The 27,320-nt window shown below is 50.1% G+C and overlaps 1 protein-coding gene across 1 annotated transcript in view; it reads left to right on the top strand.

The window, feature by feature from the left end:
• LOC126992223 (ankyrin-1-like) overlaps positions 1-23,202 on the top strand; it is a 38,803-nt gene extending 15,601 nt beyond the window's left edge. Inside the window, exons 2-5 of the mRNA XM_050850885.1 lie at positions 11,236-11,511; positions 20,008-20,412; positions 21,007-21,406; positions 23,174-23,202. Coding sequence (XP_050706842.1) covers positions 11,236-11,511; positions 20,008-20,412; positions 21,007-21,406; positions 23,174-23,202 — 1,110 coding nt within the window. The remainder of the gene's footprint in view (positions 1-11,235; positions 11,512-20,007; positions 20,413-21,006; positions 21,407-23,173) is intronic.
• Positions 23,203-27,320: the final 4,118 nt, after the last annotated feature.

Raw genomic sequence — 27,320 nt, 5'->3', positions numbered from 1 at the left:
AATCTTTTTCAAGAGGAAGCAGGCATCAGTGGGGGACGAGCCGGTTTCAAAACCCACTTGTCTAAAGTTCAAGGGAAGCTCCTCAGCGGATATATCTAAAACAAGCATCACAGAGATTTCCAACAAGCATGAAGACTGCATCACATTCATCACATTCTTTTTGACCTTTTAAAGCACGGGCAACAGTACCCATTAGAAAACTACCAGGGAGTAACAGTGAGCTAAACACGCGTTATAAAAATATGCAAGGTTACATAAGAAACACTCCGAGGCATTCTTCAAAACAACGAGTGCACCTGGCCATGTCCTTGGCTTGCGTTAATTAAGGCGACAGATAAGTTTTCTTAATGTTACGCTGGATGTTAGTAAGTACATTTTCCTATCACAAAGCCAGAGTCTTATAATTTCGTAACAAATATCCGCCTCTGCATCAGGATTGCAGAAAGGCTAATTGAGCGAAAAACGTTAGAAAATATTAATATTGATGTCACCAATTTGACCGCCAATAACGTCAAATAATTTGCTGAAACTTTTATTTTTCTTAACATCTTTCCCAAATTGGGTTTTATCTTTTCGGTGAAATATATTCACAGTAGACAGACACATTTCATTGTGTTCATTCTTTATACACTCCTTGAGAGCCTTCATGAGCTCCCTTCTACTCATCAACATCTCGTGAGGACTTGTGCCTCGTAACCTGCCATGCCGAGCCCAGTTGAGGTATTTTTCTCTGGCAATTCTGTGATTGCCCTCAACACACCGGTTCCACCGTGGGATGACACTAAATTTACTCTTCTTAATATATACCTCCTCATATATTTCTGGCTGGATCTCCGAATGGTGTGTGTAAGATTTTGGTAAGGTTCATCAATGACTTTAAGATATTCCGGGTCACTGCAACCTGTCCTACAACAGTTGTAAAGGGATAGTGAGGAGACCTCAAGGAGGTGGGCACCAACAGTGTTATTAATCTCATCTGTTTCATGATCCTTAGGTTTATTTCATCTGATGTATCTTTATCAGTGGAGGGCACGAGAGGTGGGATCGCAGAAAGACATCCTGCAAAGCCAAGTGTTACATCCAGTGGAAAATGATCCGAACCAAACACACTCTGCAGCATACTAATGCTTTTGTCCTTAACACAGTCATGTTCCTTACCGAGAACGTGATCAGGCTATTTACAAACAGACTTACCGTAACCAAGGAATGTCTATGAACCGTCGTATTATTTAGCCACAACAGAAAAAAAGAAATTTTTCTCCATAAAGTCAGACAAATTTAAAAAAAATGCACAATGAAAAGTGCAAAGTATCAAGATAATAATCTAACTTCGACAGGGATTCTAGGTAGGTATTTAAAGTTGCAGTTTCCCATATATCACTGTTCAATAACACATTGATGAAGCCAACATTAACGCCAAAGAAATTAAAACTAAAAACCATAAAATTCTTCCCTAAAGCCCCATTATTCATCTCCAATGGAAGGTTTTCTTCCACAGGCCAGCCAGCCCCCTTCCGGCCGGCCCCTGTGCTGGCCAGGCCCTTTACTACGCGGCCCCAACACAGCACACTCATAGTCCTCATACACAGAACCTAAAGTGCTAAGTTTCTCAAAAGTTATAAAGCTTTCTTGTAAAAATATAAGATCATGTCCTACGGTGTTTAATTCCTAAATGAGTCAGTGTTTATCCTCAAAGAACAACAATTGCAAGTACACCAAGCTAATAAATTAGACTCCATCATAAATGAGGCAAAACAGTCACAGAATCAATCACCAACCAACTCTCTGGCACCCGTCTCTTAGATCTGTTAAGACGTCATCTACAGCAGTGTGTGTCCTCGGGCCAAAGGTCTGGGTGGAACAGTCCCTCCCTCTCAGCAGGTTTCAGCATGCCACAGGCAAGCACGTCTCGTTGAAGGCATTAAGCTCCGCAGACCACTTCACACAGCCGTGGCAAGCACAGGCATATCAGAGCAACTTTGCAAGATCAACACAGATGTCCTTCATTTGTTGACGATAAACTATTAGCAGTAGTAGTAGTGGTAGTAATACTAACATTTATAGCAGTAGAAGTAAGGGTAGGAGGAGGAGTAGTAGTAACAGTAGTAGCAGTGGTAGTAATAATAATATTTATAGCAGTAGAAGTAATGGTAGGAAGAGGAGTAGTAGTAGCAGTAGTAGTAATGGTAGTAATAATAATATTTATAGCAGTAGAAGTAATGGTAGGAGGAGGAGTAGTAGTAGCAGTAGTGGTAGTGGTAGTAATAATAATATTTATAGCAGTAGAAGTAATGGTAGGAGGAGGAAGAGTAGTAACAGTAGTAGCAGTGGCAGTAGAAGTGGTATGATCATTATCTTAATTATTATTGTTATTATTATTATTATTATTATTATTATTATTATTATTATTATTATTATTATTATTATTATTATTATTATTACTAGTAGTAGTAGTAGTAGTAGTAGTAGTAATAGTAGTAGTAGCACCAGTAGTAGTAGCAGTAGTAGTAGTAGTAGTAGTAGTAGTAGTAATAGTAGCAGTAGTAGTAGTAGTAGTAGTAGTAGTAGTAGTAGTAGTAGTGTAGGGAGAGGACGTGCTGTGATTAGCTCCTTTGTTTTGTGTCATAAGTTAGGTCCTATAGCCGATACCGCCTTGGAATGTATACCTTCGTACGCGTGAACGTGCAGTGAACGTAACGAAATATAGTGCAATCTGGTGCCATTGACGATGCAGGTGTTAATTACGAATTACTGCTTTTTGAGAGAGGCCGTGTGCTGGCCGGCAGTGTGAGAAACATCGGTGTAACGATAAATATTGGGTCAAGTGGTTACGGAAGAAAGCCCACGTCCCCTCGGTGCTTGTGAGCGACGCTCGACTCTGTGGCGGACGGCCGGAAGGTGGAAAATTGGAAGGCAGAGCTGAGGGAAAGAGGGAGGGAAAGAGGGAGAGAGGGGAAAGGAGGGAAAGAGAGTGGAGAAGAGGGGGAGAGAGTGGTAGAGGAGGAGGGGAAGGGGGAGTGAGAGTAGAGAGGGGAGAGAGGAAGGGAGAGAGAAGTGAGAGCAAGTTATAGTTTTTCCATGTACATCATCCAATATATTTTCTCAGTATGTCAAATAGATTAAATGTCAGTGATTTATTGGGGAGTGGTGAGTTCTGGCAGGCGTGTCGGGATGGGCGGAGGTGGGTCAGTTTTCAAGACCGAGGGCAAACAGTAAACAGCCCCTAACCCCCCTCCCACCCCCCTAACGCTACCCACGCACATCCCCTCACTTCCCGGGTCCCTGCTAACCCCGCCCCGCTCCCCAGTAACTTCCCACCCCCGCCTGAGGGCCATAAAACACAGAGTATCTGACTCGGCGAACTGCTGGTAATGATATCACTATTACTACTACTACTCAACTTTAATGTGTAGGGTCAGGTGCATTAGTAAGATTGTACAGTGTTGGCGAGGAGCAATGGTAGTGGAAAAATAAACAATCATTCTAATATTACCGTAAAGGCAGAGTAAGCATATGTAAGTGTATGTCTGTGTGTAGGTATATGGGGGGAGACAAGAGTCAAAGTGGGGTCTACTACTATTGCTCTATTCAGCACCACAAATAGGAACTATGATACACTAGCATGCATAATGGCACCGAAATGGAGCCCCCTCAATGTTGCATTTGTTCGTCTCGAAATCAAAACTGTGTTCAATGCTCGTGCGTAAGACGAGGCCAGCCCTGTGTGAACTGTAAGAGAGGTGGAGATTGTCGAAACCCAAACAATCAACGGCAGGATGTGGAAAATGGGGAGCAACCACAAGTGGTGCTGGGTGGACAGGCCAATGAAGGCGCTGGAGATGATCAGGTGGAGGGGGGTGCAGGTGGCGAGAGACAAGGGCAAGGTGACCAGGGTGAGGACGCCTCGCGCGAGCTCCGCTTCTGGCAGAGGTGGACACTCGAGGAGACAGAGGAGTGGGTGCGAGACGCTTACAATCATGTGGTAACGTTTTCTCCCAATAACGTATTTGAGGCCCCGAGATGTAACGCCACCAAAACATTGATAGAGGAGAAAACCTACCTCATTAGAGCGTACAACAACTCCACGCAAATCGCCCCCTACGCTTTAAAGATTCTGGCCATACTACCGCACCTCATATGCCAACGGACTCACAAAAAGTCGAAACAATCTGAGGACGTGAAGGCGGTACAAAGAAGAATGGAGCTGTGGAGAAAAGGGGCGTCCGGAAGCTACTTGACGAGGCTAAAACACTGCAGGAGAGACTAGGCAGACGTAACAGTCGCAAGAAGGACAGTTACGACAGGGGTAGAAACTTTGCTGACAAGATGAGACAAGGAAAAGTGGCCATGGCAACTAGATCACTGTCAATAGAAGATGAGGCAGCGGGAGTCCTTCCCATGACGGAAGAGACAGGCCAGATCCTCAAGGACAAGCATCCAGATGCTAGACCTGCACACCCAGAAATGAAGTTCCTTGGGGACTACACCCCACCGCATCGAGTTGTCTTCGACCATATTAGCGGTGACGTGATCTGGAAGCACGCCCTTCACACGCAGGGAGCGGCTGGACCATCAGGCTTTAATGCCAAGGGGTGGAAACACCTCCTCAGTAAGAACATCTTTGGTAATCCAGCTGTGGATCTTCGCGACGCAATAGCCGCCCTTGCAAGAAAATTGGCGTCAGAGAATTGCCAACACCTCGAGCCTTTGATGGCCTGCCGGCTCATCCCGCGGGATATAAAACCAGGCTGTCGCCCCATCGGGATAGGGGAGGAGCTCAGGAGGATCACAGGCAAGGCTGTCATGGAGGTGGTGAAGGACGACGTGAGGAAGGCGGTGGGAAACCTCTAAGTGTGTGCGGGTCAGCAGGCTGGATGTGAAGCTGCCATTCACGCTGTCAGGAGAATGTTCGAAGACCCAGAATGCGAGGCGGTGCTGATGGTGGACGATGCAAATGCGTCCAACAACATCAATAGGGAAACAGCACTGCACAACATCAAAACCAAGTGCCCTATATTCGCCCAATATATTGAAAATACATACAAGGAACCTGCCAGACTGTTCATCAGCAGTCATAATGACCAACGACTTGGAGACCCGGTGGCCATACAATCCTCAAAGGGCACCACCCAGGGGGACCCAGTGGCCATGGCAATGTTTGCCCTGGGAATGATGAAGCTGCAGGACATCATCCGCCATGAAAACACCAACGTCAAACAGGTGGCGTATGCGGATGACCTCACCGGGGTAGGAAAGTCTGCAGACCTCAGGAAATGGTGGGACCTCGTCAGTGAACATGGCCCTAAAATAGGGTACCATCCCAGCGCCACGAAGTCTGTGGTGATTGTAAAACCAGAGGCATACGATCGGGCCAAAACAGCATTCCAGGGCAGTAACGTGAAACTGTCAGTGACTGGAGAAAGACACCTCGGGGCAGCCATTGGAACAGCTGAATACAGAACCGAATATGTGAAAACGGCTGTAAAGCGCTGGCAGTTCGAACTGCAGAGACTGAGCGAGATCGCCAAAACAGAACCGCAGGCAGCCTACGCAGCATTTACGTACGGTGTCAAGCATAAATGGAACTACCTCATGAGGACAGTTCCTGATGTTGCTCCGTTACTAAAACCTCTGGAAGATGCTATCAGAAACACCTTCATACCGGCGATAGCAAATGGGAGATGTCCCAGTGACCAGGAGAGAAGATTGCTGGAGTTGCCGCCAAGAATGGGTGGGCTCGGCATCACCAACCCGCAAAATCTGGCTGAGTCTGAATTCGGGAACTCAATCCGAATCACAGCCTCCTTGACCGGATATATTACCAATCAAAATGAAAGGGGAGAAGACAACCCTCATTAGGTCACTAAGGAATGAAATCTCCTTAAACAGAGAAGGAAAACAGAGAGACTCTCTGAGTGACCTAATGAGAGAACTCCCAGAAGACACAAGGAGGAGGACAGATATTGCACAGGAAGTGGGCGCTTCAAACTGGCTAACCACACTACCTATCAGGGCAAAAGGCTTCAACTTAAACAAAAAAGAATTTACTGATGCCCTTGCCCTCAGGTATGGCTGGCCAGTGGATGGGCTCCCAAACATGTGTAACTGTGGCTCACCCTTCAACCAAAATCATGCCATGACATGCAAGAGAGGTTTCGTATGCATGAGACATGATGAAGTAAGAGACGTAACAGCTCAGATGCTGAAAGAAGTCTGCCACGACGTGACTGTGGAACCCATGCTGCTCCCTCTGCAAGGCGAACACCTCGCCAGACGCACTGCTAATGTTAGCGCCAGAGAGTTTTGGACTCGTGTACAAAGGGCATATTTTAACATAAGAATCTTTGATCCCGTGGCCCATTGCCACAGAGACCTGACCCTTGATGCAGCCCACAGAAGAAACGAACAAGAGAAGAACAGAGCATATGAAGAAAGAATACAGAATGTGGACCAGGGCTCCTTCACCAAGGGCGCAGAGCTTCTACGCAAGACTCGCCGAAACACTGGCGGATAAGAAACAGCAGCCAAGAAGCAGTGTGGTCGCCTGGATGAGATGCAGGCTGTCCTTCTCCCCCCTGAGGTCAGCCTTGGTCTGCCTGAGAGGAACCAGGTCACCTGCACCCAAAACCACCCGCATTGCTGACCTGGACTTTGAGGCGACGGTGGTTGATAGTCGTATCAACCACAAGCTCTGTTAGCTTAAAAATAAAATGTTTAATAAAGTTTGTAATATTAAATAAAGAGGGTTGTCGGCCACAGTCATTGGCGAGGTGGGGCCAATGAATTGCTTTGTGAAAGGATATGAGAAAATATACCGCTCACAACGCAACTCTAATAGATGGAGGCCCGTTTTGAAAAGAAAAAAAAAAGTAGTAGTAGTAGTAGTAGTAGTAGTAGTAGTAGTAGTAGTAGTAGTAGTAGTAGTTGTAGTAGTAGTAGCAGTAGTTGTAGTTGTAGTAGTAGTAGTAGTAGTAGTAGTAGTAGTAGTAGTAGTAGTAGTAGTAGAAGTCGTAATAGTAGTAGTAGAAGTAGTAGCAGTAGTAGTAGTAGTAGTAGTAGTAGTAATAGTAGTTTTAGTAGTAGTAGTAGTAGTAGTAGTAGTAGTAGTAGTAGTAGTAGTAGTAGTAGTAGTTATTGTTGTAGTAGTAGTAGTAGTAGTAGTAGTAGTAGTAGTAGTAGTCGTAATAGTAGTAGTAGAAGTAGTTGTAGTAGTAGTAGTAGTAGTAGTAGTAGTAGTAATAGTCGTAATAGTAGAGGTAGAAGTAGTAGTAGTAGTAGTAATAGTTATAGTAGTAGTAGTAGTAGTAGTAGTAGTAGTAGTAGTAGTAATAGTAGTAATACTTGTGTCATCACCACAGCCCTTCCCTCCCTCCCTCCCATGTGGTGTCATCACCAAAGCCCTTCCCTCCCTCCCTCCCATGTGATGTCATCACCACAGCCCTTCCCTCCCTCCCTCCCATGTGATGTCATCACCAAAGCCCTTCCCTCCCTCCCTCCCATGTGGTGTCATCACCAGAGCCCTTCCCTCCCTCCCTCCCATGTGATGTCAGCCCCACAGCCCTTCCCTCCCATCCTCCCATGTTATGTCAGCCCAACAGCCCTTCCCTTCCTCACTCCCTTGTGGTGTCATCACCACAGCCCTTCCCTTCCTCCCTCCCATGTGGTGTCATCACCACAGCCCTTCCCTCCCTCCCTCCCATGTGGTGTCATCACCACAGCCCTTCCCTCCCTCCCTCCCATGTGATGTCAGCCCCACAGCCCTTCCCTCCCTCCCTCCCATGTGATGTCAGCCCCACAGCCCTTCCCTCCCTCCCTCCCATGTGTTGTCATCACCACAGCCCTTCCCTCCCTCCCTCCCAAGTGATGTCAGCCCCACAGCCCTTCCCTACCTCCCTCCCATGTGATGTCAGCCTTTCCCTCCCTCCCTCCCATGTGATGTCAGCCCCAGCCCTTCCCTACCTCCCTCCCATGTGATGTCAGCCCCAGCCCTTCCTCCCTCCCTCCCAAGTGATGTCAGCCCCACAGCCCTTCCCTCCTCCCTCCCATGTGATGTCAGCCCTACAGCCCTTCCCTACCTCCCTCCCATGTGATGTCAGCCCCACAGCCCTTCCCTACCTCCCTCCCATGTGATGTCAGCCCCACAGCCCTTCCCTCCCTCCCTCCCTCCCATGTGTTGTCATCCTTAGAGCCCTTCCCTCCCTCCCTCCCATGTGATGTCAGCCCCACAGCCCTTCCCTCCCTCCCTCCCATGTGATGTCAGCCCTACAGCCCTTCCCTCCCTCCCTCCCATGTGGTGTCATCACCACAGCCCTTCACTCCCTCCCTCCCAAGTGATGTCAGCCCCACAGCCCTTCCCTCCCTCCCTCCCATGTGATGTCAGCCCCATAGCCCTTCCCTCCCTCCCTCCCATGTGATGTCAGCCCACAGCCCTCCCTACCTCCCTCCCATGTGATGTCAGCCCCACAGCCCTTCCCTCCCTCCCTCCCAAGTGATGTCAGCCCCACAGCCATTTCCTCCCTCCCTCCCATGTGCTTTCAGCCCCACAGCCATTCCCTCCCTCACTCCCATGTGGTGTCAGCCCACAGCCCTCCCTACCTCCCTCCCATGTGATGTCAGCCCCACAGCCCCTCCCTCCTCCCTCCCATTTGATGTCAGCCCCACAGCCCGTCCCTCACTCTCATGTGGTGTCATCACCACAGCCATTCCCTCCTTCACTCCCATGTGATGTCAGCACCACAGCCCTTACCTCCCTCCCTCCCATGTGGTGTCATCACCACAGCCCTTCCCTCCCTCCCTCCCATGTGGTGTCAGCCCCACAGCCCTTACCTCCCTCCCATGTGATGTCAGCCCCACAGCCCTTCCCTCCCTCCCTCCCATGTGATGTCAGCCCCACAGCCCTTCCCTCCCTCCCTCCCATGTGGTGTCATCACCACAGCCCTTACCTCCCTCCCTCCCATGTGTTGTCAGCCCCACAGCCCTTCCCTCCCTCCCTCCCATGTGGTGTCATCACCACAGCCCTTCCCTCCCTCCCTCCCATGTGATGTCATCACCACAGCCCCTCCCTCCCTTCCTCCCATGTGATGTCAGCACCACAGCCCTTACCTCCCTCCCTCCCATGTGGTGTCATCACCACAGCCCTTCCCTCCCTCCCTCCCATGTGGTGTCATCACCACAGCCCTTCCCTCTCTCCCTCCCATGTGGTGTCATCACCACAGCCCTTCCCTCCCTCCCTCCCATGTGGTGTCATCACCACAGCCCTTCCCTCCCTCCCTCCCATGTGGTGTCATCACCACAGCCCGTCCCTCCCTCCCTCCCATGTGATGTCATCACCACAGCCCTTCCCTCCCTCCCTCCCATGTGATGTCATCACCACAGCCCTTCCCTCCCTCACATGTGGTGTCATCACCACAGCCCTTCCCTCCCTCCCTCCCATGTGATGTCATCACCACAGCCCTTACCTCCCTCCTTCCCATTGTGATGTCAGCCCCACAGCCCTTCCCTCCCTGCCTCCCATGTGGTGGCATCACCACAGCCCTTACCTCCCTCCTTTCCATTGTGATGTCAGCCCCACAGCCCTTCCCTCCCTCCCTCCCATGTGATGTCAGCCCCACAGCCCTTCCCTCCCTCCCTCCCATGTGATGTCAGCACCACAGCCCTCCCTCCCTCCCATGTGGTGTCATCACCACAGCCCTTCCTCCTCCCTCCCATGTGATGTCAGCCCCACAGCCCTTCCCGCCCTCCCGCCCATGTGATGTCAGCACCACAGCCCTTCCCTCCCTCACACCCATGTGGTTTCATCACCACAGCCCTTCCCTCCCTCCCTCCCATGTGATGTCAGCCCCACAGCCCTTCCCTCCCTCCCTCCCATGTGATGTCAGCCCCACAGCCCTTCCCTCCCTCCCTCCCATGTGATGTCAGCACCACAGCCCTTCCCTCCCTCCCTCCCATGTGATGTCAGCCCCACAGCCCTTCCCCTCCCTCCCATGTGATATCATCACCACAGCCCTTACCTCCCTCCTTTCCATTGTGATGTCAGCCCCACAGCCCTTACCTCCCTCCCTCCCATGTGGTGTCATCACCACAGCCCTTCCTTCCCTCCCTCCCATGTGGTGTCATCACCACAGCCCTTCCCTCCCTCACTCCCATGTGGTGTCATCACCACAGCCCTTCCCTCCCTCCCTCCCATGTGGTGTCATCACCACAGCCCTTCCCTCCCTCACTCCCATGTGGTGTCACCACCACAGCCCTTCCCTCCCTCCTTCCCATGTGGTGTCAGCCCCACAACCCTTCCCTCCCTCACTCCCATGTGGTGTCATCACCACAGCCCTTCCCTCCCACCCTCCCATGTGGTGTCATCACCGCAGTCCTTCCCTCCCTCCCTCCCATGTGGTGTCATCACCACAGCCCTTCCCTCCCTCACTCCCATGTGGTGTCATCACCACAGCCCTTCCCTCCCTCCCTCCCATGTGGTGTCAGCCCCACAGCCCTTCCCTCCCTCTCTTCCATGTGGTGTCAGCCCCACAGCCCTTCCCTCCCTCTCTCCCATGTGGTGTCAGCACCACAGCCCTTCCCTCCCTGCCTCCCATGTGGTGTCATCACCACAGCCCTTCCCTCCCTCCCTCCCATGTGGTGTCATCACCACAGCCCTTCCCTTCCTCCCTCCCATGTGGTGTCATCACCACAGCCCTTCCCTCCCTCCCTCCCATGTGGTGTCATCACCACAGCCCTTCCCTCCCTCCCATGTGGTGTCATCACCACAGCCCTTCCCTCCCTCCCTCCCATGTGGTGTCATCACCACAGCCCTTCCCTCCCTCCCTCCCATGTGGTGTCATCACCACAGCCCTTCCCTCCCTCCCATGTGGTGTCATCACCACAGCCCTTCCCTCCCTCCCTCCCATGTGGTGTCAGCCCCACAATTCTTCCCTCCCTCCCTCCCATGTGGTGTCAGCCCCAGAGCCCTTCCTTCCCTCCCTCCCATGTGGTGTCATCACCACAGCCCTTCCCTCCCTCCCTCCCATGTGGTGTTAGCACAAAAGCCCTTCCCTCTCTCCATCCCATGTGGTGTCAGCTCCAAAGCCCTTCACTCTCTCCCTCCCATGTGGTGTCAGCCCCACAGCCCCGCTCCCTCCCACGGTGTGTCAGACCCACAGACTTGCTGCCTCCCGCATTGTGTCAGCTCCACAGCCCCACTCTCTTCCGCAATGTGTCAGCCTCATGGCGCCTCTTCCTCCCCAGTCTCCTTCGTCGCCGGAGGAACTGCAGAACGAGCTGTTTACTCTCATCATTCAAGGCGACCACGTTCAGAAGGTGTCCCGCCTGCTGTGTATGGGTGTCCCCATCGAGCCCATTGCCAGTGACGCCAACTCCCCTCTCAGACTGGCCGTGATTCTTGACCGCCGCCGGACGGTCAACCTGCTGCTGGCGAGCGGCGCGATGCTTCCTGCCTGCCTGCTGCAGGATGCCTGGCAGAGCCCCGATGTGACCTCCGGGGTGCTCGCCACCCTCAAAGCCGTGAGTACTTCCCTCGCTGTCCTGCTGGAGAGAGAGAGAGAGAGAGAGAGAGAGAGAGAGAGAGAGAGAGAGAGAGAGAGAGAGAGAGAGAGAGAGAGAGAGAGAGAGAGAGAGAGAGAGAGAGAGAGAGAGTGTGTGTGTGTGTGTGTGACAGAGAGTATCTGTGTGTGTGTGTGTGTGTGTGTGTGTGTGTGTGTGTGAGAGAGAGAGAGAGAGAGAGAGAGAGAGAGAGAGAGAGAGAGAGAGAGAGAGAGAGAGAGAGAGAGAGAGAGAGAGATTTGGGTGTTTAACCAATCACAGCAGAGTGACAGCTTTCATCAGAGGTAGGGGGTGGCAGATGTCGCCTGTCATAGTAAATAGGGGGCTGAGCCCGCAGCGATGTCCTACGCTTTACTGAAGGGAACTGTATTTAGCATTAGTTATATTTAGCATTAGTTAGACCTCATCTTGACTATGCGGTGCAGTTCTGGTCACCTTACTTTTTTTTTTTTTTTTTTTTTTACGTCGTTGCCTGTTGCGTCGGTAGGCATCTTCCCGGTGGGGCCTGATGGTCGGCCCAAGGCTTCTTCCAGGTGGGGCCTGATGGTCGGCCCAGCCCGTTCTGGCGCAGGCGAGTGTTTATAGTGGCGCCATCTTACATTGGTTCATGCTGCCCCCCGGAACTCGTTCTTGATTCCCTTGGACGGCTTCCTCTAGAGTCCGGGTTGATGGGTGGTCTTCAAGACAGCCTGTGGGTAGTTTTAAGCCACTCGGCGGTTTCTTAAAAATCCGAGTGGTAGCGTGGGGATTCGAACCCGCGTCGTCCATCACGCGGTGAATGTGAGCCCAGTACGCTACCAGTTCGGCCACCGCCTACCCAATACCTACTATAAAATGGATATCAAAATGATAGAATCAGTGCAGAGGAGGATGACTAAGATGATTCAGGGGTTGAGAAACTTGCCATACGAGGAAAGACTCAAACAGTTAAACTTGCATTCTCTAGAAAGGCGAAGGGTGCGTGGAGACATGATCGAGGTTTATAAATGGATGAAGGGCTTTAATAAGGGAGACATTCATAAGGTTTTGTTGGTAAGAGAACCGGGTAGGACACGAAGTAATGGGTTTAAACTGGAAAAATTCAGATTCAACAGAGACACATGCAAAAATTGGTTTACTAACAGGGTTGTGGATAAGTGGAATAGGCTTAGCAGTCATGTGGTGAGTGCCAATACAATTGTCACATTCAAAAATAGATTAGATAAACTCATGGACAGCGATATTAGGTGGGGTTAGATACACGGGAGCTTAAGTTCAAAGGAGCTGCCTTGTACAGGCCTACCGTTCTCTTGCAGACTCCTACGTTCTTATGTCCTTATGTTCTTATAACAATCCAAGTGTGTATAATCATTTCATGAAGGGTTTTCATTCTGTTAGGCGGAGTGATAGATTTTGGGCAGGACTCTGGAGAGATGTCACCTTGAAACAGATGCTGATGAGAAGTATAAGGGCCGTGGGAGGCCTCACCAGAGGGAGGGGGCTAGAGAATCCCGAAGAGCAATTCGGATCCGTGCACGCCCTGCGCGCAGGAATGGGGAGAGATTACTGCGATGTACAGCAATCAGTTGTGTTTTTGGAAGAACCTAACCTAACCCTAACCTGAGAAGCATGACTACAGGTGTTGTTGCTAACAAAGGTGTTAATGTTGATGAGGCAGGAACTGTAGGGCAAAACATTATTAAAGGAATGGAGGGAAAACAATTCTGACAGCTCCTGTGAACAGACAGATGAGGGTGAAGTGCGTGCAGACCCGCAGCTTCTGTTCCGGCGCCTGATAGCTGCTGCATGAGCATGAGCTGTGCACGTGTCCATGAGCATGCTCATCTGCTGCGGGAGTCTAAGAAGTCTGGGTTCGCAGCAGATATTCATAAGATCTCACAGGTGCATTGCAAGGCAGGCCTAACAAGTAAAGATGTTACCCATGTTGTAGATGGTTCTTCACTGATTGCAAGATTATTATCCCCAGGGGTAGAACATACGATCGGCTATGTGATATGTATGTGGAGTATGTAACTAGAAAATATGAGAAGGGTACGTTTGTGTTTGATGGATACGAAGGAGGTGCGAGTACGAGAGATGATGTTCACCGACGGCGTACAGGTGGACGAGTGGGCAGTGAGGTGAAGCTTGAAGGGGACTTGGCCAAAGAAAGAAAGACTTTTAGCACATAGCAAGAACAAAGAGGAATTCATTAACCTGTTAAGAGGTAGGCTGGGGAGGCCAGGAGTAGAAGCGCTTCACGCAGAGACAGATGCAGGTCTGCTCATTGTACGAACTGCCATCGAGAGGGCGACAACTCGAGAAGCAGCACTCGTTGTTGAAGATACGGATTTACTTGTGCTATCGTGTTATCACGCAAAACACTTGCCACATAGGCTGTACACTAGCCCTGAACCAAAAGCCGAGTTCAGGCGTCCAAACACGTGGAATACTGAGGAAACCAGGAAAAGTCTTGGTGAAGATATCGGTAACAATATTCTGTTCCTTCATGCTCCACCGTGCTGTGACGCTACATCCACACCATATGGTACTGGAAAAGATGCAAGTCTTGTACAGTTCAGAAAGGCTTTTACATGCAGAAAAATGCAGATGTGTTCAATAGAAACGCTGGGTCAGTTTCAAAGAAAGAAATTATAGCAGCTGGAGAAACTGCTGCGATGTTGTTGTTTTTTTTACAGTAAGGGAGACAACTCAAGGGCGCTCAAACAAAGTAGCAACAAAAAAGCCCGCCTAGCGCTACTCCAGCAACAGAAAGCAGAACAAGAGGCCAAAAGAGAGGTCAATTTCAGGAGAAGAGGTGTCTTGAAACTCCTCTCTTGAAAGAGTGAAGATGCAGATTAACTCTTCCATAAGGGATATGGACAGTATAGGGGTGAGCAAGAGTAGAAAGTCGAGTGCAGCGGGGCCACAGGAGAGGGGGAGGCATGCAGTAGCAAGCTCAGAAGAGCAGTCAGCATGAAAATATCGGTAGAAGATAGAGAGAGATGCAACACTACGGCGGAATTTAAGAGGTAGGAGACTGCGTAGGAGGAGGGGAGTTGATGAAACGAAGAGCTATAGACTCCATTCTGTCAAAGAGATGTGTGTGTGTGGAACCCCAACACTTGAGATGGAGTATGCATCTCAAGTGTAGGGGTTCCACAGGGGACGAGACTCTTGTATAAGGATAGCATCTGTGTGGGGGAGAAGAACTGGCGAAGACGAACTAGAACGCCTAACCAGGAGGAAGCTGATTTATCAATAGACGAAACGTACAGTTTCCAGTTATTATTATGAGTTAAGGATAGACCGAGGATGCTTAGTGTAGAAGAAGGTGACAGCTGAATGTTGCCGAAAAATAAGGTATAGGTGTTTGGAAGATTGTGTGGAGTGGATAGGTGAAGAAAATTAGTTTTTAGTCGTTGAAGGACACCAAGTTCCTCTTACCACATATCAGAAATGAGAGCAAGGTCTGATGTTAATTAAGCGTCCTGCAGCCTCCACTCTGGAGTCTTGTAATTCCTGTTGGGAGGGTCTTCTGTTGAAATGAGTTGAATAACGCAGAGTAGAGTCATCTGCGTACGACTGGATAGTATAGTTTGTTGTGGGAAGAAGACCATTCATAAATAATATAGAGAGAGTGGGAGATAGGACAGAGCTTTGTAGGACACCTCTGTTGATGGGTTTAGGGGAAGAACAGGGACCGTCTACCACCGCAGAGATAGAACGGCCGGAAAGGAAACTGGAGATAAAAGTACAGAGAGAGGGATAGAATCCGTTGGGGGGTAGTCTAGAAAGCAAAGATTTGCGCCAGACTCTGTCGAAGGCTTTTGATATGTCAATGGCAACAGCAAAAGTTTCACTTAATCGGCTAAGAGAGGATGACCAGGAGTCAGTTAAGAAAGCAAGAAGATCACCAGTACAGTAGAACGCCCCTTGCGGAACCCATACTGGTGATCAGATAGAAGGTCAGAAGTGGATAGATGCTTAATAATCTTATGATTATAGATTGATTCAAAAGCTTTAGAAATACACGAAAGTAAAGCTATAGGACGGTAGTTTGAGGGATTGGATCGGACACCCTTCTTAGGCACAGGCTGTACGAAGGCGTACTTCCAGCAGGAAGGAAAAGTAGATGTTGACAGGCAGAGATTAAAGAGTTTGACCAGGCAGGGTGTCAGCACGGAAGCACAGTTTTTTAAGACAATAGGAGACACTTAATGAGGTCCATAAACATTAAAAAAAAAAAAAACATGTTGGAGGCATAAACAGGCTACGTAGGATTGCATTCCTAGATAAGGTTGCCAGCAATCATGTGTGCACCAAACCAGAGTTTTTACCACCTACTGGTGATGCATGTCAACATCATAGTTTAAGAGTGTATTACCACATCTTAGAGTGGAAAGGCATTTCAGGCTCAAGTGTTCTAGACTATGGGTGGGGATTCAGAAATGGTGTTTTAGAACCAATAAAGACATGTGAGGGGTTTGTACTAAAGAATATTCCCCAAAAAGTATTAGATATGGAAGTAAGTGGATGCAAAACAACTATCTGTACTTGTCGAACGCTGGGCATTGTTTGTAATCTGAGGTGTAGGAATTGCAGGGGCGGATGTGGCAATTCTGAGAAGCCAGACCTTAGTACTGAGTAAATGTTATTTTCTGCACACTGCCTATGAACTAAAGTAGAATAGCGTCACAGTGCATGACAGTGTTGAAGATGATATGGTTTTCATTCATGTACTTTTTTCTGATATATTACATTTGCTCTAAATAAAAAAAAAAAAAAAAAGTGTGTGAATACATGAATTCCTTGCTATTTTTTTTTTTAGGTAGAAAGATATTTCTGAGTCCAGTGATATAAGACTCAATTCCGTACATGTCGAAAACTGGGCACTGACTGTAGTTGATGTGGAAAGACTGCAGAATTCCCCCCCTCCCGCGGCCTCGCAACACACGACTTTCTGCTCAAGCTCATCCCTTTACTGTCCAAATCCCCAGCACCAGCATCTTCACTCTTTCATCCCACACGCTGGTAAACTCTGGAACAATCTTCCTTCATCTGTATTTCCTCCTGCCTACTACTTGAACTCTTTCATGAGGAGGATATCAGGACACCTCTCCTCCCGAAATTGACCTATCTTTCGGCCACTCCTTTAACTCTCTATAGGAGCAGCGAGAAGCGGGCTTTTTTTCACATTTGTTACCTTTTTTTATGACCTTGAACTGACTCCTCTGTTGTAAAAAAAAAAAAAAAAGGAGTGGCTGTGTGATTTCAAAGCAGCCAGACCAGACTTCAGTGCTCGTTATATGACATTGTTCTGGGTTTTTTGCACATTGTCTGCATACTTAGTACGAACAATTTCACTAGATATGACGAATTTGAAGATGATGCGGTTTTCACATTTGTCTTTTTATTTGGCTGACATTGTACATTTACCGCACAATAAAAAATGAATGGATGAATTCTTTTATATTTTTTACAGCGAGAAAACATTGTTTTTCGGAGTTCAGTGACATACGACTCAGTACTGTTCAGATTGTGTCTAGGTCAGTCACAATAACTTCCCTGTGTCCTCTCAGCGGCCTGGAGCACGCCAGCCTCTGGCACTGCCCGCCGGCGGGAGAACTCCTCGAGCACACCTGGGGAGCTGACTCAACAGAATACTGGAGCAGGACGCCGGCGACGTTGTCAATCAACGCAGAAACTCTTCACGATGAGGAAGGAGAATCAACGCTTGTCGCGATCCGTGGGAACACCCTCTGGCCGGGATCCCCCAACCCCCGCCGCCTGCTACAACCTCACGGTGTTCCCCAGGGTGATGTTTCCCCCGAAGAGTGCACTGCTCCTGTGTGCACACCACCGCCCACCGCTGCATGAACGAGCCGCTGCGACTTATCAAGCACACTGGCTCCCTTCGGCCTGACGGCTACACTCCTGCAGAAGACGTTTCAACACGGCTGTGGCAGCGCCCCGCGGTGTTGTTCACGGGAGTCGATCGTGCCAGTCTGTTGATCCGTCGCCGGGGAGGTGGCAGAAAGGAACGCTGGGAGCTTCAGAAATCTGAGGCAGCGTTGGCATGGACATCCGTCACATCTGCAGCCAACACTGCCTGACGCTCGGCGGCTGCGGCCTGACGCGTTAAGACGTCACGCCGCCACAGGTGTTATCGAGCAGCTGGAGTCTGTGCATTTTAGGTTAAGCACTCAAGAAGCTACTGACTGAAAGCGCTGACAGCTTTCGCTTGTCGCCGGTGTATGTCAGTCAGATATCGTCGTGCCGCCGTTCCTTCCGGTAACGGAATATCGGAGCGATGTCAAAGCACAACGAAAACCGTGATGACGAGGAGGGGATGTTCTGTGGCGGAGGCAATTTACCGCTATGACGCGAGGCCACTAGTAGTTACTTTATCCGATCCGTCCCTGCCGGCCAGGCGTTAAGGTACGAGGTCAGGCTGCTCGGTATCGACGGAGTGACACAGCGAGGTCCGCCACCCCAGTTGTAATACCCAGGATTCAACTTTCCTACACATCCACACGGCTTGTGCGTGCCTGGAAACACACGAGAAATTAGTCCAGACCCAGACAACGGGGAAGCAACATTTCCGACGCCTGGCATTGGGCCCGCGACCTGCACGACGGGAAGCCACTCGTCTACCATTGGGCTAAGGAGGTACCCTGCTGGCCGAGTGGGCTTTTTAGGGGCTTTCTGCATCGGGCGAGTCACTACACAGTAACGCAGGTTGTATCGGCCACGAGCGTCGAGGTTGACGGTATGCCTCGTCATTTGCGTGGGCTGCGACTATAGTCCATCGACTCTAACTTGAGCCCTGTGGCTTGGCCCGGGGATACCCCCATTGTTTACAGATCTAGCGATGACCTGCGCATGGCGATCTGTCTCACTGTTAGTCTGTACGTTATGTATTTATGGAAAATATATATATTCATAATACGACTGCATGGTGTTATGAATGGCTTGGAATTTGAGGGAAAGACAACGACTCAGTAAACCTTATATATCACTTGGCAACGTTGCTCATGCAACGATGCCGCCTAAGTGACCTTGGCAACAGGCACCAGGCCGCACCATTCAGCGTTCCGCCACAATTGACTACTCAAGCAGATCTCACTCTCGCGCCCTGCACAGCTGTGTGAGAGAGAGAGAGAGAGAGAGAGAGAGAGAGAGAGAGAGAGAGAGAGAGAGAGAGAGAGAGAGACCCTCTCTGAGGAGAGTAATAGAGTGATGTGGCACCAGCGCGGTCTCGTGGAAGTCCCTGAATCGTGCCCAAGGGCTCAAGTTAAAATCGATAGCTCCGTCGCTGCCACCCCCGCCGAAGGAACTCCTGGCCAAACACAGGCCGGGTATGGAGGCAGAAGAGGACGGCCTGCTCATCGATGTGCGGGCTCCTTCGAATGGCTCGGCGACGAGCGACGGCGAAAGCTTGATTGAGGAAGACAGTCCAGGAAGAGTGTGCGGTCACTCTTATGTGGCTCTGTCATGTTCAGGTGTGTGTGTGTGTGTGTTCAGCTCATATGAGTGTGTTTGCACTTGCTTCGAAGGACTAGACATTGTATGTTTTTTTAAGCTTCACGAGGTTCATCAGTTCCAACAAAGCGGGAGCAGCGTTGGTTGTCTTCCCCTTTCCTGCAGCCAGCCGCCTCTACAGCCTCGACTCGCGTCCTTGCTGGTTCCCTCAGTCAGGTCCCCTCGCACCTCGAGGGAGCCGTTAGTGCGAGACCTCTCAGTTATTGATCACCCATTGCTGCCTGTCTCTCAGCCAGGGTGCAGTCCTGTTGCGTGCGTCAACCTCGATACTTAGTAGCTTGAAATCTTATGTTCCCTATGTTGTGGATATCAACCAAACGCCTTTTACAAAGCTACATATATTACCAATGTCCTTTGACTTGTTTATCTCGCCAACTGAGGAAAGGGCCTTGTGAAATGTTAGTAGTGTTGACAAGCAGGATTTGTTCTTTCGCTAATTGTAAGCTCTCGTTATCTGCCATCCGTTTAATTTAGCTAGGCAACGGGGTTCTGCATTTACCTAATATTTTTTATCTGACTCCACCGCCATAATTTGAGCGACGTTCGTCATCTTCGAGTTAATGAGGACAATCCCATGCTGTGTAGGGTCATAGCATACGTATGTAGATATGGAAACTGAGTATCTTCTTTTCTTGTTTGTTTTCCTTAGTATTTTAAGATGTAAATTATCTTTTCAGTGAGCTTTGTCATTTTATCACTTTGATCGGAGTGCATTTATAACTTCACCGGCAGTCATTCCAGCGTTACGCCGAGCATGGATGTGACTGTTTAGTAAAATTGTGACCATTATCATTCCTGACGACGGGCACCAGCGAGGGATGGTGACGGCAGGGTGAGGAAGGCTTGTGGGAGAGGAGGAGTTTCTTGTTCCGTTCACAGCTATCACAACATTCGCCAGCACGTGTCCCTGACCCACACTCTCTCTCCCCACAGAATTACTTGTGGCGGCTGCGGGCGGAACGTGGCCGCTTGGACTCCAGCAGGCAGAGTGAGGAACGCCGTCGTCTCTTTACAAAGGGCATTGACGACATCCTGAAGACTATCGAGGGTGATACCCCTTGGCAGGCAGCATGGCCCAAGGACAAGCCGAAGGCACTCAGCGCCCTCATGGTGGAGGCTGTGCACGCCAAGTGTCCCGTGACCGCGGCCTTCCTGCACCGGGCCGGCGCGTGGTCCTTCCTCAGCGGGGATAGGGGGGCCAGTGCCTTGGCCACCGCGCTGGAGGAGGGCCACAAAGGCATGGCCGAGCTGCTGGTCAAGCACCTGGGAACCAGCATCTACTCCGACGTTCATCTTCTGAACCGCATAAAACCCGAGGAGCGGCGGCGGCTGGAGCAGGTGAGTCGTAGTCCCTCATCACCCGACTGCTTTTTTTTTTCGGCGTCGCCTATACCGCCGGTAGACTCTCTTGAGGGCCTCTTAGACGAGCCCAGCCTGTAGGTGGCGCAGGTGTGCATTATGTGTAGTGGCTGCCGCGATGTGTGACTCCTGCTTGGCTCATGCTGCCGGGGCGCGGAGAAAAACTCGCCGGACATAATCTTGTCGGGTAAATGGAAAGGGAAAAAAAATTCAACGAGCTCACCGAGTTAGGTTCGGTTATTTTTTCGTGTTGTTTTGCACTTACTCGGTGTGTTTATGTCCGGTGAAGTTATGTCCGGGGAGGTTATGTCCGGTGAGGTTATGTCCGGGGAGGTCATGTCTGGGTAGGTTATGTCCGGTGAGGTTATGTCCGGTAAGGCTATGTCCGGTGAAGTTATGTCCGGGGAGGTTATGTCCGGTAAGGTTATGTCCGGTGAGGTTATGTCCGGTGAAGTTATGTCCGAGGAGGTTATGTCCGGTAAGGTTATGTCCGGTAAGGTTATGTCCGGTGAGGTTATGTCCGGTGAGGTTATATCCGGTGAGGTTATGTCCGGTGAGGTTATGTCCGGTGAGGTTATGTCCGGTGAGGCCATGTCCGGTGAAGTTATGTCCGGGGAGGTTATGTCCGGTGAGGTTATGTCCGGTGAAGTTATGTCCGGTGAAGTTATGTCCGGTGAGGTTATGTCCGGTAAGGTTATGTCCGGTCAGGTTATGTCCGGGGAGGTTATGTCCGGTGAGGTTATGTCCGGTGAGGCTATGTCCGGTGAAGTTATGTCCGGGGAGGTTATGTCCGGTGAGGTTATGTCCGGTGAAGTTATGTCCGGTGAAGTTATGTCCGGTGAGGTTATGTCCGGTAAGGTTATGTCCGGTCAGGTTATGTCCGGTAAGGTTATGTCCGGTGAGGTTATGTCCGGTAAGGTTATGTCCGGTAAGGTTATGTCCGGTGAGGTTATATCCGGTGAGGCTATGTCCGGTAAGGTTATGTCCGGTGAGGTTATGTCCGGTGAAGTTATGTCCGGTGAGGTTATGTCCGGTAAGGTTATGTCCGGTAAGGTTATGTCCGGTGAGGTTATATCCGGTGAGGCTATGTCCGGTAAGGTTATGTCCGGTGAGGTTATGTCCGGTGAGGTTATGTCCGGTGAGGTTATGTCCGGTGAGGTTATGTCCGGTAAGGTTATGTCCGGTGAGGTTATGTCCGGTGAGGTTATGTCCGGTAAGGTTATGTCCGGTGAGGTTATGTCCGGTGAGGTTATGTCCGGTGAGGTTATGTCCGGTGAGGTTATGTCCGGTAAGATTATGTCCGGTGAGGTTATGTCCGGTGAGGTTATGCCCGGTAAGGTTATGTCCTGTGAGGTTATATCCTGTGAGGTTATGTCCGGTAAGGTTATGTCCGGTGAGGTTATGTCCGGTAAGGTTATGTCCGGTGAGGTTATGTCCTGTGAGGTTATGTCCGGTGAGGTTATGTCCGGGGAGGTTATGTCCGGTGAGGTTATGTCCTGTGAGGTTATGTCCTGTGAGGTTATGTCCGGTGAGGTTATGTCCTGTGAGGTTATGTCCGGTGAGGTTATGTCCGGTGAGGCTATGTCCTGTGAGGTTATGTCCTGTGAGGTTATGTCCGGTAAGGTTATGTCCGGTGAGGTTATGTCCTGTGAGGTTATGTCCGGGGAGGTTATGTCCGGGGAGGTTATGTCCTGTGAGGTTATGTCCGGTAAGGTTATGTCCGGTGAGGTTATGTCCGGTGAGGTTATGTCCTGTGAGGTTATGTCCGGTGAGGTTATGTCCGGGGAGGCTATGTCCTGTGAGGTTATGTCCTGTGAGGTTATGTCCGGTAAGGTTATGTCCGGTGAGGTTATGTCCTGTGAGGTTATGTCCGGGGAGGTTATGTCCGGGGAGGTTATGTCCTGTGAGGTTATGTCCGGTGAGGTTATGTCCTGTGAGGTTATGTCCTGTGAGGTTATGCCCGGTGAGGTTATGTCCGGTGAGGTTATGTCCGGTGAGGTTATGTCCTGTGAGGTTATGTCCTGTGAGGTTTTGTCCGGTGAGGTTATGTCCTGTGAGGTTATGTCCGGTGAGGTTATGTCCGGGGAGGTTATGTCCTGTGAGGTTATGTCCGGTGAGGTTATGTCCAGTGAAGTTATGTCCGGTGAGGTTATGTCCGGTGAGGTTATGTCCTGTGAGGTTATGTCCGGTGAGGTTATGTCCGGTGAGGTTATGTCCTGTGAGGTTATGTCCGGTGAGGTTATGTCCGGTGAGGTTATGTCCGGTGAGGTTATGTCCGGTGAGGTTATGTCCGGTGAGGTTATGTCCGGGGAGGTTATGTCCGCGGAGGTTATGTCCGGGGAGGTTATGTCCGGGGAGGTTATGTCCGGGGAGGTTATGTCCGGGGAGGTTATGTCCGGTGAAGTTATGTCCGGTAAGGTTATGTCCTTCTCACATGCTGCCGCCGGTGCTCCACTAAAAGGTGTTTTCTGAAGTTTGGGTTGATTAAAGATCTCGGCAGCATGCGACTATCGACTATCGCCACTCGGCGATAGTCGAAAATTGTCAATGTTCTTCGGGTTCACTGGGCCCGCGCGCTTGGCATAGTCTGAGGCAAAAGTTCGTCCCACAGCCGTCACAAATTTCGCCGAGGAAACCAACCGTGACCTTCGTTCACATCATGGCGGGGCGTTCAATCCAACTAGTGACGCTCCCGTTAAAATAACACATAATTGAAATACTTCCCGTCTCTGTGTTACAGGTGATCCCGATGCCATGATTGTCTCTTAGGGTACATGTACTTGTCCCTGTGGCCTAAACAGTCCCTGCAGGATGGCTCCTGTAAACTCCGGGCAGGCTGCTCTAACCATTCTTGGTCACGCTTGACCTGTAAAACACGCAGCGATGCCGAAACATTCAAATGGCCCAAACACCTAACTCGACCCTCAACGCTTAGCACCAAGACAAGCACCAGTTAACGACGCTGCGCTAAAACATCTTTTCCTAGACGAACAACGTGAATCACTGCATAATACGTTGTTAGCCATTTTGTAGCGGAAATTCAAATCGAATAATTTAAAGCAACAACTGATGCCAACATACATACTAGACAGTTGTGCAGCCGCACTACGCGTGAAACAAGAACTAACACAGGTGCCTCCCGCCACTGGTGACCCGCCACGGCCCGCAGACACTATAGTGAAAACAGATTGGCGAGATCTAAGTCCATATACACCAAGTCAAGTCCTACGCAGGTTTGTGGGAGGAGACACGGCCGAGGCGTGGTTTATGCGTGACACTGCTTGGCGCCAAACTAAAGAATGTAGATACTGGGATTTAGAGAAAACGAGAAAGGCGGACTAATTTAAATCAATCACTTCAACATGCCCTCCCTCACACCCCACACCGACGTTAGTAGTCATTGAAATTACAGTCACGCATTAGCACAATAAAAAGACATATTTTTTCGTCAGTGGCTTGCCTGAACGCGCTGTGAAAGAAGGCGAGAATGCACATCCAGAGTGCACATGCGGCCCCAACTTTAGTCACCCCTCAACTGGCGGGTATTTTTTTTTTTTTTAGCTCCCGCTGCTCCGCCCCAAAACCGCCTCCTGCGCGTACCGGTCGCAGTTTTGAAGCAGAGTGCACGTGTACAGGCATCAGAGATACCCAGACGGTTCAAATGCGACAATGAAGCAATAGCACTGTTTGACTCAACATATTTACCGCCCAGGCAGCCTCGGTCTTGTAATGTTCACCGCCATGAACATTGGCGAACGACACACGAGGCTGAAGCATACCTTCGTTCGCCTTAAAGGCCCACAGCCTTAGCACAGGCGCCGGGGCTGGCACACTGAGGTGCCGCCGCGGAGGCTCCGGCCCCTCCGCCACAAAGCAGTGCGGCGCGACAACTCTATTTCGAGAGTTCCTTCACCAGGCCACTCCTCCAGAAGGTATTCCTCTATAGTAAATAGACATTCACAACCTGAACACCCGACAATACATATCAGACCCTAAAACCTAAGACAGTGTCATATAGTTTAACATTAACAAAATAACTCAACAATATAATATTACTCAAGAAAAAGGAAACTGCTGCTCAGTACGGTGTACTGTGCTGATGAAACCCGTTCACTGTGCTACACACCGCCTCCGAAGTACAGTTCGGGCACACTAACACCATTTGGCTGATCGCCGCAGCCTAAAGGTCTGGCTGACCTAGCCCACACAGGCACAAAGCTGCCTCGACCAAGTATACACAACTGGTAGTCGTCTGTTGTTGACAAATCACGTGTTAGTCGTTCATTAAGTTAAGACCTCAGCCCCGTTGTTGGGCCTCCTCCTTGAAAGAATTGGGTATCTCTCTACTAGCCGTCTGGGGGGTTGCGCGGCATGCACCGCCTTCCTCCACTGGGGTATATCCCCAACGAAAAAAAAAAAAAAAAAAAAAAATGTGTTTGTCATCTCGTCCATAAGTTTACAGCAAATCTCTCTATAACCACGGCGATGACTCCGCATGAGGGAAGGAAGCTGCTGCGAAGGATCAACATGCATCGGCTGAGAATCGCTTTAATTAATTGACTTTAACCTTAATACTCGTGTCTCACGGAGCGGACCTGATTAGGATGCACCTTTACCACTGTGCACGGCCCCCTCAAAGGCAAAGCGGCATGCCCCGCCACCTTCGCTGTCCCTTCTGCACAAGCGAGAGAGAGAGAGAGAGAGAGAGAGAGAGAGAGAGAGAGAGAGAGAGAGAGAGAGAGAGAGAGAGAGAGAGAGAGAGAGAGAGAGAGAGAGAGAGAGAGTTTAGAAGCAAATATTTGTTCCAGACATTGTCAATAGCTTTCAAGATGTCTTTGGCAGCAGCAACAGTTCCACCAAAGCGGCTGAGAGCACTCGGCTAGGACACATATATTAACCAAAGTCAGATCATATTACTCTCAGCATACCTTCAGGACAATAAAAGTTGAATTCACCAAACTAAACATCATGCTGAATCTGGCAACATTCACTGGTAAGTTGACAAAACGGCATTAATGATCCTACATGCCACACTGAGTGCAAGTTTATCTGACAGTGTTGTATTGAAGGTTGTCAATGGGAACGTGTTTCCCTAATATGCTGTGCGATCAGCGCTGGGCAGCGTCTGTGTGGCACGGCACACACGCAGCCTTTCCGCAACGGTGATCGTTCACGCCACGTCCACGCCCTCTGCCTCTTCCACTGGCTTGGTTATGTCCACATACGCGGATCACGGATAAGACATTCGGCGGTTCTCGTGGACTGTGTGTTTCGCCGTGTGCGGGTGCGGTGTCCTGGAGGACCCGAGTTCAGGTCCGACCCGCTGCTACGAGCTGAAAATTTTCAATTATCGCCGAGCGGCTTAAAACTACCTAAATGCTGTCCTGAAGGCCACCTATCAACCTAGCGACACTCTATACGGAGGAGCAAAGATGAGTTCCGGGAGGCAGCATGACTCAAAACAAGATGGCACCACTATAAACACTTGTCTGAACCACAGACGGGCCTGGGCCGAGCAGCAGGCCCCGCCAAGATAGTCTACCGGTGTGACTGGCCGAACACACACAAAAAAATAAATAAACTCCCGCACTGCGAATGGGCAGGCGACGAGCAAGCGGTGGAACAGGGGACAAGTGTTTGGGAGATTGTGTCGAGCTGCCAGGCGGAGAAACTGTGTTTCCGAGCCCCCCTCAATCCCTGGTAAAAGGTTAAGCGTGCTGGGCATCCAGCCCTAAGCCCCGTAATTCCGGTTGGGAGAGTCTTTGGTTTGGAGAAATGTAGAGCATCGGCCTATAGTATATCTCCTTTATCGAGACTCAAATGCACTTGGCCGCAGAGGTGCCCTTTTCGCTCGCTGAGTTTCCTGCCAGCTGATTGGATGAATATGCGATGTTCGAATACGTGGTTTTATTTGAAATAATTACCAGTTAGTGTGAATACTGAATAACAGCAACGGCGTTACGGGAGCAGCAGTCATCAGACAGCTGCGGTCGTCCGGTGAGGGAGGTCGTGTGCGGCAGGAGAAACCTGTCCGTCATCAAGTGACTGTCGGCAAACAAAGAAAGAGGTGGGAGATTGCAACGTGGAGCCTGCGAACTTTGTATCAGGCGGGAAAACTAGATTAATGCGCACCATGAAATGAAAAGGTTGACTATAAGTGCCTTAGGAGTTAGTAAAGTGGAGTGGCCGGGAAGTGGAGAAGTACAATAAGAAAAGAGTCAATTTGCTTATTCGGGAGGAGACAGGCACGAGAGGGGTTGGTAGTCTCGAGGGTTACTGGGCGGTTTCAGACAGAATAATGTTGGTGAGGTTACGTGGAACTCCAATGGACAACAATGTCATACAGGTGTACCAGCCTCGGTGTGGAGAGCTGGACTCTGTCAGTGGAGACGGTGAGGAGACCAGAGGCGGTGGAGATGTGGTTGTGGAGGAGAATGATGAGGATCCCATGGACGGCAAGAAGGACGAATGAAGCAGTGCTGGAGGTGGCGGGAGAGACGAGGGCCTTGATGAGGGCGGTGAGAGGAAGACGGCTGAAGTTTTTCGGCCATGCATGAGGAGAGAAGGACTGGAGAATTTGATTATGACTGGAATGGTGGAGGGAAGAAGAGGAAGAGGAAGACCAGGAGTATAATATATGGGTGGATTGGCGAAGCTGGCGCGAGGGGTGACATGTGGGCAGCTCATCCGGGCTGCGAGGGACAGAGGAAGATGGAAGTCCAGGGTTGCCGACGTCTTGGAGGATATGGCGCAGCGCTGATGTGAATGTGAACCAAAACTTGCTTACTAAGTCAAGTTTCTCCCTCCGATATATGTTTCGTCAATATAAATGATAGCGGGCAGAGTCCTATTTTCTATTGTTATCACGCGTCGCCCAGGTCAGCAAT

The sequence above is a fragment of the Eriocheir sinensis genome, unplaced genomic scaffold, assembly GCF_024679095.1.
Source record: "Eriocheir sinensis breed Jianghai 21 unplaced genomic scaffold, ASM2467909v1 Scaffold421, whole genome shotgun sequence".
NCBI lineage: Eukaryota > Metazoa > Arthropoda > Malacostraca > Decapoda > Varunidae > Eriocheir > Eriocheir sinensis.
This window is presented reverse-complemented; position numbering and strand designations above follow the sequence as displayed.